The sequence below is a fragment of the Vanacampus margaritifer genome, chromosome 14 (assembly GCF_051991255.1).
Source record: "Vanacampus margaritifer isolate UIUO_Vmar chromosome 14, RoL_Vmar_1.0, whole genome shotgun sequence".
Classification (NCBI taxonomy): domain Eukaryota; kingdom Metazoa; phylum Chordata; class Actinopteri; order Syngnathiformes; family Syngnathidae; genus Vanacampus; species Vanacampus margaritifer.
In genome coordinates, this window is record NC_135445.1 from 10714482 (window position 1) to 10729790 (window position 15309).

At 37.6% G+C, this 15309-nt stretch overlaps 1 protein-coding gene across 6 annotated transcripts in view; it reads right to left on the reverse strand.

The window, feature by feature from the left end:
* Positions 1–15309, reverse strand: part of astn2 (astrotactin 2) — a 250188-nt gene that overhangs the window by 59780 nt on the left and 175099 nt on the right. For 5 of the 6 annotated variants that reach the window (XM_077585480.1, XM_077585479.1, XM_077585481.1 and 2 more), the window contains 3 exons: positions 3213–3337; positions 1923–2027; positions 3–182 (listed from right to left, as the gene is read on the reverse strand). In XM_077585480.1, coding sequence (XP_077441606.1) covers positions 3–182; positions 1923–2027; positions 3213–3337 — 410 coding nt within the window. Of the gene's footprint in view, positions 1–2; positions 183–1922; positions 2028–3212; positions 3338–14751; positions 14993–15309 lie in introns of those variants that run through there. The other variant, XM_077585484.1, reaches the window with a different exon arrangement.

Sequence of the window (15309 nt, forward strand, 5' to 3'; positions counted from 1 at the left end):
ACCTTTCTGGTACTGGAGCCAGAGCTGCTGCTGGGCCTTCCTGCTCGGGAAGGAGATGCTGCAGCTGAGCTCGGAGCCGTACAACGCCTCAGACACGTAGTGGCTGCCATATTGCCTGAGGAATGCCAGCAGCTCCTCGCGTGTGCTCTCTCCTGACAACGTTTTTAGAACCTTTGCGAAACCTAAAGGGTCAAGAACCAACACATTAATGTAACAATCCAACCACTGCACTGCTACAAATAATGGCACTGGCTGGAGTTATTAATTGATTCCAGAGTGAGGAGGTATGCAACCCTAAAAAATATATTTTTCACAATATGTTCTATGCAGCTCCACTAGTCTAAATATGGTATTCTGGTTAATATTGCTTTAGTGGAATATGAATTAAGCAGCAAAATCCAACCAGGGGGCGGCCATTTTGCTCATGTGTCAGGTAAGAACCAATCAGAGCGCAGCTTTAGAAAGGTGAGCTGTGATTGGTCGTTGCCCGAGCAACTGTGATGTCATCTTCAGTCAACAGCAAGTGGCAAAATGGCCGCCCCCTGAGATGGACAAAAACGACTCGTGAGGTCACATATTACATATTATTGTCAAGAAATGTTAAAGGTTGACTTTCACTTTAAACATTTTACAACTGATGTCAAGTAAACTTGGAAGAAAAACACATATTAGGGAGAAATGTGATCAAAAGGCAAGAACCCAGGCAATCAGTAGGAACAAATGAGTCAGCTCCCCGTAACATAACCATGAATGTACACAAAATTGTTCTCAAGAGTCAAATAGAACGCTCATCATTGGCTCCACATAGTAAACGAGTTCTCTGTGCAGGATCAAATAGGATCGTATGCTAAGTCGAAACACTCTGTTTTCATTTATATGTGTTTATGTGCTTCCTTAGGGTCTGCTATTTTGGTTAGCAAAACAGTACAGAAGTCCTTAACTCATTCACTGCCACAGACTTCAAAAATTCATTTGAACAATTTCTATTAGTTTACCATTTTTTTTTCACTTAAGAGTATGACAACCTAGAAGAAAATTATTGTACATTTAGAACAGATATAACATTTGTGATTAATTGTGAGTTAACTATTGAAGACATGAGATTAATTACAATTACAAATTTTAATCGCCTGACGCCCCTAATTTTTAATAATCTTTTCTTTAAAAAATAAAATAAAATAAAATATTATTTTTTTTAAAAATGTCTAGGTTTTCATACTCTTGTTAACAAAAGTGGAAAAAAAGTTAACTATGAAGAAATAGTTCAAATGAATTTTTGACGTTTATCGCCGTCAATGGCAGAGAATGAGTTAATATCTGTGTGAGTTAATAACAGTCTAGATACTATTTCATTTTGATGGGGAAAAAAGTGTCTATTTGAGGGAGGCATGTATTTTTCTTACATAAACACAGACACTACAATTTCGTTGAAAATCAAATATACGGTACAATAAATTCTCACCACTATTCATAACAAATGTAATCCCTAGTCAATCCCGTGTGTATTTCTTTAGCTAATGCTGAATCTATTCTTAGTTCACAGTTCAACAGCTGTAAATAAGCAATGCACTCACCATAATCCAACACTTTTTGGCCCCACGTTTTGACATTGGAAATAAACCACCAGAAAAATTCCATTGTGTCTGGACTATATTTCCCATAATTCTTAGACCCGGAAGCGGGAAGTAGTTGTACTTCTGGTATGGCGAAAACATGCCTTGCCTCCTAGCGATTTATCAGTTTCATTTATTTACTGTGTCATACAAATCGCTATGACAACTGTGAGTGACACGCACATGGGCCAAACAACTAGCTTGCTGACTGGAATGGAGTAAATGAAGTCGACGTCGAGTCACTGATAATAATGAAAGCAGGGCTGAACAGCTGCTCTTTAGCGGCGGTAATGTTTCTCTCAAGCTGACCTGAAGCCAGAGTGATGGAGCTGAGTTTGACTTTGTACAAATTGCTGCGCACTCGCCACTGTTGAACCATGGGGTAGCCTGCGGCCTCGTTGAACTTGGCATCGCCTGGAAATGACGCACAATGGGTAGGGAGATGAGATTTTTCAGGTACACAGAAAAAAAGAAAATTAATGCATTACAAATAATGAACAGGAAAAAAATAAGCATCTGAGAACAAGGTGCATGATGATGTGGCTTCAATTCTGGTGAAAGCATCAACCCAAGTAAAAATGTTTTATGTGCCCAAATACTGTAGTAATTTAACTATTGGATGGATTACGAGCAAGGGTGGAAGTGAAGATTTTATTTCTCCAAGGAGCTCTAATTAAAAAAAAAACATTTAATGATGAAACAGAAGGTTAACTATACATTGTGGCTGTTCATTGAAAACCCCCCACAAAGTTTGATTTACTTTACATGTAAAAGACTTTTCTACCTTCAAGGTATTTAACTAATGCGCTTTAAAGTGGAAGTCAAGTAAAGCATTTTTTTTTTTTTGCAATGTTCTGAATTATATATATTTGACATGTGCCCCCACTAGTCTATACACGGTATTTTGATAAATATTGCATTGACAGAGGAAGAATATTAAGAATATTAATCCACCTGCCATTTTCACATTCTATCGCTATCGACTGGAATTGACGTCAAAGTTCCCTCGGGCTCACATTGCAAACGTCACGTGACCAAACCCAGAAAACAGGCAAACTGCCCCTCATAGGTAATGCAATAAACAGAAATGTTAAAACATTAAATTATACCAGTTTTAAATAACATGCTTAACTGCCAGACAAGTGTAAAATAAAACAAACCTCCGTTAATATAAAATAATTATCACAAATTTATTAGATTTCTTTCATTTTTAAAAATGGCACAGTCATACCCCTAGTTTTAAATTATAACAACATTTTAAATTTTCTGGTCTTCAAAAACCTACTAAATACTGCAGGTATATGAGCATGCATTGGAGTGTTTGCAGTGCTGCTTAAAGATAATCAAAACATTTTCAACAAGGGAAATTACTGATCCACTGTTTGTTTTTGTTTAAAAAATATATATTTTTGTATATTTATCATTTTGGGTAGCAGGCAATTTACTTTTTAGCTCCAAGACATCAATTCTTAATGCTTAATTCACCAACTAATTATTATGCTATCTCCCTAACACCTTTACTTTTTTAAATTTTATTATTATTATTTTTATCCTTAAATGCCTACATTAAATTCTGATACTCCCAACAAACACACTCACCCGTGAGGAGGTCCAGGTTTGGCAGCGGTTCTGACAACACACCTCTGCATTGTTCCTCAACTGGCAGGGGGAGAACCATGAGGCCGTCGGCTAGCTGGGGGAAGTCCTTAACGAAGTTGTTATCTCTGCGGGGAGCAACAAGGAAGATTAACCCACATCAACCTGCGCTGCATACTAATTTACTCAAAAGTGGTGCTTTGGCGAAGCGAGGGAAAATAAACTCCCTCTAACGAAGAACAAAAGTGAGTCTCCGAGCTGGGGCAGACATCTACTAAATTAATTATAGAGGATCTAGAGATGTCATTGTTGGCGCCCACTAGTGGCGGGGAAAGGAAGAATGATTTTTGTAGCGGTGTTGTCTGTGACACTGGAAGTAGCAAAAAAAATAAGAAAAATGGAGAGACGAGAATTGACCATGCAGAGTGCTGTCTACTACAAAATGTGAAAAATGTGAATGCAATACCCTTTTGGCCAATGTTAGCCCCATAAAGTATGAGAGATGCCATTTCAGAAAATAAAGAGTCGTAAGAGACAGTGTGTGCGTGTTATACGCTCCGCATTTGTCCAATGGATAAACTGCTTTGGGCTTTTTATGACCTAAATGAAGCCAGCTCGCTTTCATTTCCTCCACACAAAAAAAAATGAGTTGTCCCGCCGTATTGAGCAAGCCCGGGCGAGCAGCAGCTGCAGCGACAGCAAACTATTCCCCATAATAATCCACTTTTATGGAAGTGAGCACGCGTGCCGCGGAGACTCCGGGGACCGTGATTCACTCTTCATGGTTTCAATTTTTCATCTTCTCACATCGCCTTCTCTGAGCACCGAGCCTTGCGAGTCTTGCCACGAAGTCGTGATTGACTCAAAGGCAGGCAAAGTGGGGAGCAAGAAGTGCTTCGAAAAGATTACAGACGCTCACATTTAAAACACTGATTGGAGAGAAAGACGGATGGTAGTGTTGAGAACCATTTCTGATCCGCTAAATCCAAAGTTTGGTTTTGGCGGTAGGGTCGGAAAGTTCACCACTTCACTCCTAAAATAATACATAGATCTTGTTTTTAACCTTGTGTAAAGTTCTGGACGAGCCATCACCTGGTCCCTTTATATTTAATGATTCTCATTTGAACTATTTAACGGATGTCAAAAAGATCAAAACACGGCCGTGGAGGCCTTTCCTACCAGATGCGGAAGAAGGTCTAATGTGTCCAAATGGTGGCTCTGCCTAGCCCATATGACAACAAGTGACTCTATGGTCTTAACTGGATCCAACTAAATATGTGTGCCATTGATCAGAAAGCCAAGCAAGAGCGCGAGCACAGCAATGCAAACGGCCTAGCTCAAGTCGAAATCGAATTATCGGTGACTAAGAGGTGCTTTCCATTGTGGCTAACATCTCATCATAAGATTTGGGTAGGTTCTGCTAGAAAAGCTTACCCCGAGCAATGTAGAACTTGGTTTCAATCAAGTTAAGGCAGAACAATCCATAAAACCCCCAAAACAGCCAAACCTTAATTCATTTACTTAATTAAGGAGGTCAGGGTACGTGAAGAAAACCTAATCACGGCGAGAGCATGGAACTCAACAGGAAGGCTGGAGTTAAGATTTGAGCCCTGAACCACTAAGTCAGGGTTTCCCAACCTTTATTGAGTCAAGGCACATGTTTTACATACGAAAAGTCTCACAGCAAATTGCAAAACAAAATTGCTGCAAAATGTATCTATCTTAACTCATTCACTGCCATTGACGGCTATAAACGTCAAAAATTCATTTGAACTATTTATATTAGTTTAACTTTTTTTTCTTCACTTTTGTTAACAAGAGTATGAAAACCTAGGGGAAAAAATATTGTACATTTAGAACAGATATACAATTTGTGATTATTCGTAAGTTAACTAGTGGTCATGCAATTAATTACAATAAAAAATGTTAATCGCCTGGCGCCCCTAATTTATAATAATCTTTTCTTTTCTTTATCGCGTCAGGCGATTCCATTTTTTAATTGTAATTAATCGCATGACTTCAATAGTCAAGTCATGATTAATTACAAATTTTATATCTGTTCAAAATGTACAAATTTTTTTCCAGGTTTTTATATTCGTTAACAAAAGTGGGAACAATTTTAAACTAATAGAAATAGTTCAAATTAATTTTTGACGTCTATAGCCGTCAATGGCAGTGAATGAGTTAAAATACTGCAATGATCATTTTTCATTCTGCCACATAGTGGAAGAGCATTTAATTACATTGCTCCATGCCCGTCGAGGATAAGCTAACGTGCAAAAAGTTTGCATACGCATGACACAAGCAGCTTTCATCATTTTCCCCTTGATGGAGTGAATAGTTTACACCATGTAGTCCCCAGCCACATCACACTGACTGCTGTCTACACACCTTGTAGAATAATTCCTGCTTCTTAATAATGTCCGCCATCAACAGGTCTGCGCTCCTCTCGGCATTTCAATGACGGCCACATCTACAAGCAATGAATGGGTCTGCTCGACAATGCCAACACTGTAAGCCATGCAGGATCCATGTGTGGCGAGCACTTCCCAAGACTCCCTAATCCTTCCCATAGTAGCCGAGTACTGAATACAAATCTTTGGCACGGGGCGCCACAAAGAAGTCATTGTCAAGTGTCTCATCTGCTTTAAGCAACATCACTTTAATTGGATTCAATGGCATTAGCATGCGTTCATGTAGCATATAACTTGGGATAATAATAATAATAATAATAATAATAATATGCAATAGTCCATATCTGTTAATAAATAGCATATTGCAAAAAAAAAGAAAAAAAAAAGAAAACCCCTTTTATATAATAATAATATAATAATGATATAAATAAATGTATGATAACATGATAAATGGATACAAGGGCTGGGCATTTTCTTCCTTTTTTTCATTCATTGAATACATAATTAAGAAAAATACTATAATATATGTATTTAGGTATTCATATATATATATATATATGAATTATTATATGAGAAAATGGACAATCATTGTCAATTTTAGTACAAATCAAGGAGAAGCAGCAATAATACAACTCTCCACTAGAGGTCACTCTTTCTCTGCATCAAAATAAAAGATCCATGCTTCCAGCACAAATGGGATCAACTTCATTTTTCTGTGCTTTATATAAGACTGCAGCACGCAATGTTCTTACACATTGATTAGGAAGAACTGTTATGCAGCAAACTTTTTAATGTATTCTTGGAATATCAATTCAGTTGCATGTCAAAGACTGGCACGAAATGAAACGGGCACACACAAAACGTTAGCGGAAATGCGAAGCGGCAAGACGATGGCCACTTTGCCACAAAAAAGCGAGAGACCATCAAACGTGGACAAGGCACATCTCTTGTGTGTCCTTGGTGGCCTCCTGGAATAACGGTGGTGTTTTTGAAGGGTCCTCCAGTCGCCACAGGGTGCCAGTGCAGTGCAGGTCAGAGGATGGTTATGAATAGTGGGTGAAGGAGAGCAGGGACTGATAAGCTGTAAGGATGTTTGAGAGTGATGTCTCTGCTCTGGGACTTAACAAACATACTTCACCGTCAAGTCGGCGGTACTACAAGACGTTGGTTGGCTAGCGCTATGCAAACTCTATACAGTAAGTTAGGGATGGGCAAGTACCAATACAAGGCCTTATTTCAATGTATCCGTATTTGCGACTTTGGCCGATATCCTGAGTAGAATATTAAATTGCCATTAATTTTATGCAATTTTAAGGAAAAATGCTATATTGAGATATATGTGTTTTTTTTTTTCAAATTACCTGTCATTGTTTTTTGGGGTAGTATCTAGTACTAGTAGTATCGGTACTTGGTATCATTATCAGTGACTACTCAAAAGTTGAGTACTTGGTCTGATCCACACACACACAAAAAAAAGCAACTTCATCCTGCTATGATTATAACAATTTCACTCGAGTATTTGATATTTAATATGAATTAATTAGACATTCTTCCTTGATAACGGCTCCAACCTTTCAATGTGGAGTTAGCATGTTCTAACTGTGCTTCATTTTTCATTTTCATAAAAAAATAAATAAAAATCATGCTTTAAAAAATAAATTAAAAAAAGAAATGAAAGGGGGCAAGAAAGATTTATTAAAACTTCTTAACATCTGCCCCCAATTAACCCAAAATAAATGACAGCTATGATCAAGGCACACTTACAAGAATTAACAATTTTACAAAATTTATTGCTATCAATATCAAATATATTTCTTTAGTAAGTGTGCTTTTATACATTTCTTGAAGATACAAATGGACGGAGATGTTTTGATTTTACAGTCCAGATTATTCCACAGATTGGTCCCCTGGTATGACATCCATTTTTCTTTTTGTTTTGTTTTTTATTGTGGTTTACAAGAAAATAAATAAAATAAGTTCCTCTTAATTTCTACCCACGTTCTCTCTTTTTAAAAAATATCTGTTTTGGAAGTTATTTGGTAAAATTTGGCGATAAGCCTCAAACATAATTTTTAGACGGTTATATTCCACCAAGTCATTGAATTTTAAGGATAGATTAGACCTTCTTCCGCATAACAGAAGAGGGCTCCACAGTTGTGTACTCGATCTTTCTGGCATCCACTAAATAGTTCCACTGAGAACGTGCAGTCTTCTGGTCATTACCGTTCATATAATATAGCAAGCATTAAGATACAAGAACCAATGAAAGTTCCCACCAGAACTTTACAATGTTCATCAATCATAAAACCTAAAAAATGTATTTTCATACGTCCTTTCTCTCACCGTTCATCCGTGCACAGTCAATGTTGCGTGAATGTCACTGAGGTGTTGTGTCACCATGTAAGTATATTAGATATGGGTCAATAGAAACTAATAGTAAAAAAAAAAGAAAAGAAAAAAGAAATCTGATAATGTCACTTATTCCTAAATGGGTATAAAACCAGCAGCGTAAAAGCAGCCTAAAGCAAACAATGTCTCCAGATGCTCCATATCTTGCTCCATCTTCTCCGTGACGTGAAAACAATCCCCGTTCTTTCAAGGATTTGATCGTTTTTTAAAAGATAAGCGGTCGTCGCGGCAGCCGCGAGGAGATTATCATAATTGTGCTTTTGCATGTCTCGGCGTAAAGAAGTCATCAGCCAACTCGCAATCGTCGCTCTCCGCACATCCAGTGGCATAAAAACATAAAATAAAACAAGCCACAAAACAGCCGGGGCGCAGCGTGGCGGCAATTTCTGCGGCTGCCTCGTTGTTAGGATTCAGCAAAGAATGAGATAATTAGCTGGCGTGTCAAAAGGGAGGCACTGACAAAAGGAAACGTGAACAAATAACAAAAACAGCAGTGAAAGTTGAGCGAAGAGTTCATCAGTTCATGTTTGCAATTTTTCTTGATGATAGTATTTGTGTGCAGTCTTTTTTTTGTTTTTTTTTTGCATTTACAGAACTTTGCTTATTTGTAAAAATGGAAATATCGTCACGACTGAACTAACTTGTGGCCACTATTGGAGAGTTTCAGCCAGATTCCACAGGAATTTTAGAATGGACATCTAATAATATAAAATGTTACATTACACAGAAATGTTGCTATTTTCCAGTTATATGCCAAGTTCAGATCGTGTTTGCAAGTAAATCTTCTGAACAGGAGTAATGTGTACCGAATACAATCTTTGTTGTTTGCTATTCATAAATGTGCCTATAATTGTGGATATTTTTTTTGAAAACTTGTCAAAAGCCAAAGCAATACAATTACTGCTTTGGCGATGGATGTCAATTACTATTTGTATTCACTATTCACAAACATCTAACTGAAGATTTATTTAATTGGGATTTGGTGCGCAAATGTAAATGACTTGAACATTGTTTGTTTGTTTGGTTTTCCAACATTACGCTGCTACACAAACAAATCGTATCCTTGAGCTGTACATACAAGTGAAACGCAATGTAAATATGCATTCTTTATGCCGCCACATTGGCAGATGCCTGCCTTTTTTTTTTTTTTGCACAGTGTTGAAATGAACTCCAGTGGCCGGGGGGGTGCATTACCATAGAGATTGCGCGTTCCTAATGCACGGTGAGGAAAGGAGAGTAGCATTCAAGGCAGCTAGCTGTGCAGCTAATTCGGAGGCATTACTTTATTTTTTTTACACTTTGCTGCTTCTTTCATGTTTTTTTATTGCAAAAAAAAATCGAAGTAGAAATCGATCTGTCGCCGGCCGGGGGGTCGGGGGGGGGGGGGGCATTACCATAGAGATTGCGCGTTCCTAATGCACGGTGAGGAAAGGAGAGTAGCATACAAGGCAGCTAGCTGTGCAGCTAATTCGGAGGCATTACTTTATTTTTTTTACACTTTGCTGCTTCTTTCATGTTTTTTTATTGCAAAAAAAAAAATCGAAGTAGAAATCGATCTGTCGCCTGGACAAATTTGCTTCCTCTGAGGAAACAAACGTAGCATAGATTGTTTTGTTTCTGTTTAAGCGGGCCAAAAGCAAGGAGCAATTGCATGAAGCGAGTAAATGGGCATGAACGTTGCTTAAGCAGCAGTTTAGTTTTTTCCACCCCCCCACCAGTAATTCGATGCAATGCGTCAATGGTCTTTCTCAGTTTTATATACAGTTTCAATATTTGCTGCCACGACAGGCATCGAGCACTTTATGGCCACAACTATGGGGCCCTTTCATGGTAGACAATCTGGCAATCTGGTGTTGGGGGGCGTCAGAGTGAGTTTGTTAATATAAGGACCCTATAATGTAATAATTTCATGAAAATGTTATCAAATTTGCACTTAACTCAATCAACAAATGTGATAAACTAATAACGTAAAAGTTTCACCAATAATGTACGCGCACTAAAAAAAAAAATCCTGACTGATGTTGCAATAATATTTTACCGAAAATGTAATAGCTTTTTACATTATTAAATAACTCAAACCTCCATTTAAATCAAACAGTGTTAAAAATTTACTTTAAATCAACTCTGAAACATTTAACACCAACATTTTAACACTCCATGTTTTTTCTGTGATTTTAAGATTCTCAAAACACTAAATGTAGAACTTTGGATTGAAAATGAACATTACATCAGACGCGCATTTAGCCCATTATTGCGTGGGCTATATATATATATATATAAATAATTTGATTACATTATTGGTGAAATTATTACATTATTGGGTTTTATTACATTTTTGATAGTTTAATGCAAATTGTATTACATTTTCAGGAAATTACAGCATTATAGGGTGCTACAGGGTAAAAAAAAATCAAAAATCAAAAACATTTGTTTCATTAATAAAAACAATATTCCATTACACACGTACAACTTTATCTGCATTAAAAAAAAATTCCAGTAACTTGTTTCCCCTCCCTTCATCAACAATACATTGTTGAAGCCACTGTCGCAAATAATCAATTCTGTCAATGAGTAATTAAGAATAGACATGAGGGACATTAAGGTACAATTAGCTGTCATTACGTTATCTGCCAACCTGCCAGTCAATGTCAAACCGGCAAACGGCGATCATAATCACAAAATAAGTCATTTGCCATTTCGCCTCTGCTAAGGTGGGAGAATACTAAATGCCGCCGACTTTGTAGCGTTGGGAGAAAGTGAGAAAAAAAAATATTATGAATAATGTATGAAAGGTAAATGTTGGAAAAGTAGGATGAAAGGACAGAGACAGATAGCAGACCGGAGGGGGAAGTGAAATTGCAAACACCGCCACTGCGAAGTTCACTGCCTCACCAGGAGTTCATTAATCAATACTAAAACCATCCAGCTTCTAATTCAGACTTTTTAGCCCAAGTCCAAAAACGACTCCTCACATTTTTTTCCTTCATTAAAAGCTAGCAGGCAGCTGAAGGCATCTATCAACGCCAAGCATTGTTAGCTGCCTCCTGTGAGGCAACTCCATCAAATGTTGACGCTTTGATGCCTTATGCTGAATATTCTCATTTGTCACCCTGCGGTCCGCCACTGGTTCGACTGACAGCTCCGCAAGGTGATTTTTTTTTTTTTTGATGTGTGCAGTCTAGAACGGGCTCAATCGCAGCTTTTTGGATTGTTATTTACAACGAATGAATGTTCAGTGAGACGGTAAAAGTGTCAAAAACGACTGGAAAATTGGATTCTTATACATTCGGAATCTTGTCTCTTATTTGGCCTCAGTCTGACACTTCATACCGTTAGATATGAATTGTCTTTATTTTGAATGGTCAATAAAAGAGCACCAAGTAGGTTTTCCAGTCTCAATAATCCAAAAAGTGTTGGAGAGCAGAGGTTGCAAGTGTGAGAAAATTGTAGAATTCGGACAGCGTGCCACCGTGTTCGATTTTTGCATTGACGTTTGTTGTTTTCGCAATTTTGCTGCTTAAAATTACATCAAAACTGTAGTCGATGGCAGCTATGGTTCCACACTTGGATTTAAACTTCGATTCAAATTACACACAAACGAATAATGATTTGATACATACACTTGAAAAGACATGTTTTTCGGCACAAGCAAATATTTTGGAATTTCGCACTATTTTGGTCAATTCCGCAATCAATTGTGGGTAAAACACTTCGACCTTCGACCTAGGGCAAGACCAAGACTTTTGTAGTTTGAGACCGAGACAAGACCAAAACTATATCAAAGAAAAATCACATTAAAAACAAAACAACAACAACAACAAAAAAAAAGAGTACAGAATGATTGCCGTTAGCTCGGAAGATTAGCAAAAAGGAAGGGAGGAGAAGAGCTTACTTTTGCGTATTGTTTTGAAATGGGGTGTCCTGATTTTTACTTTCCCAGCGTAGTTAATTTAAGGGTTACTTAACCTTTATGCTTCCTTTCAACGTCCCGATTAAAGTTGCACATTATATTTTGCATTCTTTTTCTCACTGATCACTGTAATACTGGCCTGTTCATGACCGGTCTTGATCAAAAATCCAGAGTCCGCCAAAACCGAGTAAAAAATGCCTTTATCTCTAGAACTCCAACATGAGCTAAACGTTGTGTACAAAGCCTTAATGACGCTATTAGCGAAACGTCTTACGCCACATGATTGTAGTCCGATTTGGACACCACAGATACGTTGCTGACAAACAGTGACGGTCATGGCTGATTTTTGAGTTATGAGTTGCAAAACAAGTCATTGCCTCGTCTAGTGTGACATTCAAAGAATGCCGATCAGGTGTCCACAAAACAGAAAATCTGCTGTCAGGCTTTAAAAAAATATATATTTGGAGTGTATATTTTTAATAAAAAAAAATAAATAATCCAAAAAACCCTACTGCATATATTTCAAATGCAACCCAAGGTGTTAGAGGTAGATACATTCAACATCGGTCAGTGCTTTTGGCCTCATAACACTGTAGGGGTGGGAATCTTTGAATGTCTCACAATTCGATTCGATTACGATTTTTGGGTCTGATTTTCGATTGAGAGCGATTTTTGATTCAAAATGATTTGATTGACAATGATTTTTGCCTCAATCTATAGATGTGCAAGGAATTGTAATGATCTACTCCAGTCTGACTCGCTAATGCTAATTAGCGCGCTACTCGCGGCACTTTTATCACTCAAAAGAACGGCTCCACACTGCAAAAAAAAAAAAAAACTTTTATTGGAATAACTTGATCGTGACTTTTTCCTTCTACTCTCTAATGTGGCTACAACTTAAAGAGTGTATTAGACCGCGTGGAACAACACTGCCTCTAAGTGGCCAAATCGGGTACAACATGAACAGCGCTCCAAATAAAGGCACACACAGACAAAGGCAAGACGGTATGAAATAATTTAAATAAAATCGATTTTGGGACATTAAAGATCGATTCTGAATTGTACTAAATGGGAATTGTGATTCTTATGAGAATCGATTTTTTGGGCACACCCCTACTGGTCTGCAAAAAAAGAAAAAAAAGAATGACAAATGTTTTCTGCATCAGTTTTCCACACTGAAGACAGTGGTACCATTCATTTTGCCCCACATGCATTTTGGTAGGCTACTCGGTAGTGCACTGGCCCAGCCACGTGGCTTAACGGGAGGGAACACTGCACACTACTAAGTTGAAAGATAGGTTCCGAGAACAATAGCTGAACTGCCAAGGGATTTACAGAACATACTGTATCTATTAGACCACTCTAAGAGGACGAGTCACCCCACTTTGCTGCAAGGATATTTGTATTATTTTTTTTTATCACTTTTTTTTTCACAGCCAGTGGCTTTGAAACAGGTGACGGTTATCAGGAGCTTTCAAGGACCAGCTAGAGGTAAACTTATCCTCAACTGGTTGCACAACAAGGCTCAGTACTGTATACAATCTGTTAGATGCATCCTAGACTCTCCGAGCCATCTTTCTACTCGGCAAGCATTTTTTATTCCAATTGCGGCTACTGGCATGTGAACATTTCTTCAGCTTTACCTTGACAAAATAACAATCATGTATTTGCTTTTGCAGATCAACCTACAGGATGCCAAAGTCTGTAAAGTAAGTATACACTGCTTAACAAAGATGCATTTTGAAATTAACCTGTAAAGTAATAAAGTAATTTGTTATATTCATTACTGTATGCTAAGTAAATGCAAGTACTTCTTCTACCCCTTACATTACTTTAATATGCCGGAACAACATTACAAAAATCCGATTTTTGTGAGGGGAAAAAAGTCAATTTACACCCCCCCCCCCCCAAAAAAAAAGTGAGCAGATAGAAAAAAACGAATGAGATATTGTGATTCTACATCGAAAACAACCCTAGAAAGTTTTGTTGCCCCTACTTTGTTTACACATAAAAAAAGAACATTATTTTTTATGCAGAACCATGTAATTATTATGAAAACTTTTACACTTTGGGGGGGGGGGGGGGGGGGGTAACTGTTGCATTAAACCAAAGTCCCTATTGCATTTAAAAGTTCCCCCCACACAAGATGTTTGTGGTTGCTGTGGCTCAAGGGCCAATTTTGCTGTTTAACGTACCATTTTACTGCTTCCTTACCACTCACCATTTTCATTGAATCTTTAAACATTTAAACCCGTTGTTGTTCAGTGTCAAAACAAGTACTTGATTTGTAAAATGCATTGTGTCGTGAAAAAGCATACTTTTAATTTTAAAGGCATTTAAAAAAAAAAAAGTATTGATTAGTAATGATATTTGACTGGAGATGTTTATAAGTGAAATTGGCTGTTTAATCGATGCCCGTCAGTTTTTTTTTTCCATACAAACTCTAAACGATTGAAGGGTTCTTATATATTAAAAAAAAAAGTGGATATTAGACAATATCTTACCTTTCAACTTTAATGTTGAATAAAACCACACTTTTCTTTACATTAATTATGAATTATTTTCTCACAATAAACTTGTGCTACCAACTTTTATTTATTTATTTATTTTATTATTATTATTTTTTATTTCTGGAGAGCTCAGTATTGTTCATTCGGTAATTTTACCGATTTGACATATCATTGCTCTTTTTTAAATTTTAATTTATTATTATTTTTTTATTAATTTTAATTTTGTATGAGTATGTGCATGTGCGTGTGTGATTGTGTATTCATTAGTTCACCTAAAACCTATTAAAAAAATCCCATACCGTTCACCTAAGCCGAACACTTCAGAACCCAACCAGAGGTGTGAGGCCGTCAGGAGACCCGAGGAAGGACCAAAGAAAGGAAAGTGAAATCCAGCACCAACCAGACACCACCCACCGGGCCACCAACCAGAGTCCTTCACCAACCCCAGAAACATCCAAATTCCAACAAATCAGGCAGACCTCAAGAGACCAAAGACTGAGGAAAGGAAGGAAGGTGCTACCAACTTAAAGACTGGACGTATTGACTTTGAATGATATTTTGACCAAAATGCTTGAGCTTTGAATCAAGGGTCACCAGCATGTCACATTGTTGTCTCTGGTACAAGAGTTTCTTTATTTAGTCATTGCAACAAAGCACCAAACATTCTGTGCTTGTTGCTGCTAGTTTCTGCCCTAACTTTTCACTCCATTCATTTTTTTTGTTTCATTTTCGACTAAACCCTTATCACGGCCTCCTTTTTCCCTCCGGTCAAACTGGCTGCGAGCTCGCGGTAAGCCTCTTTTGCAACAGCTGTTATTAAGCCAGGTTTGCTTTAGGCGCCGCCTTGTCTCATACGA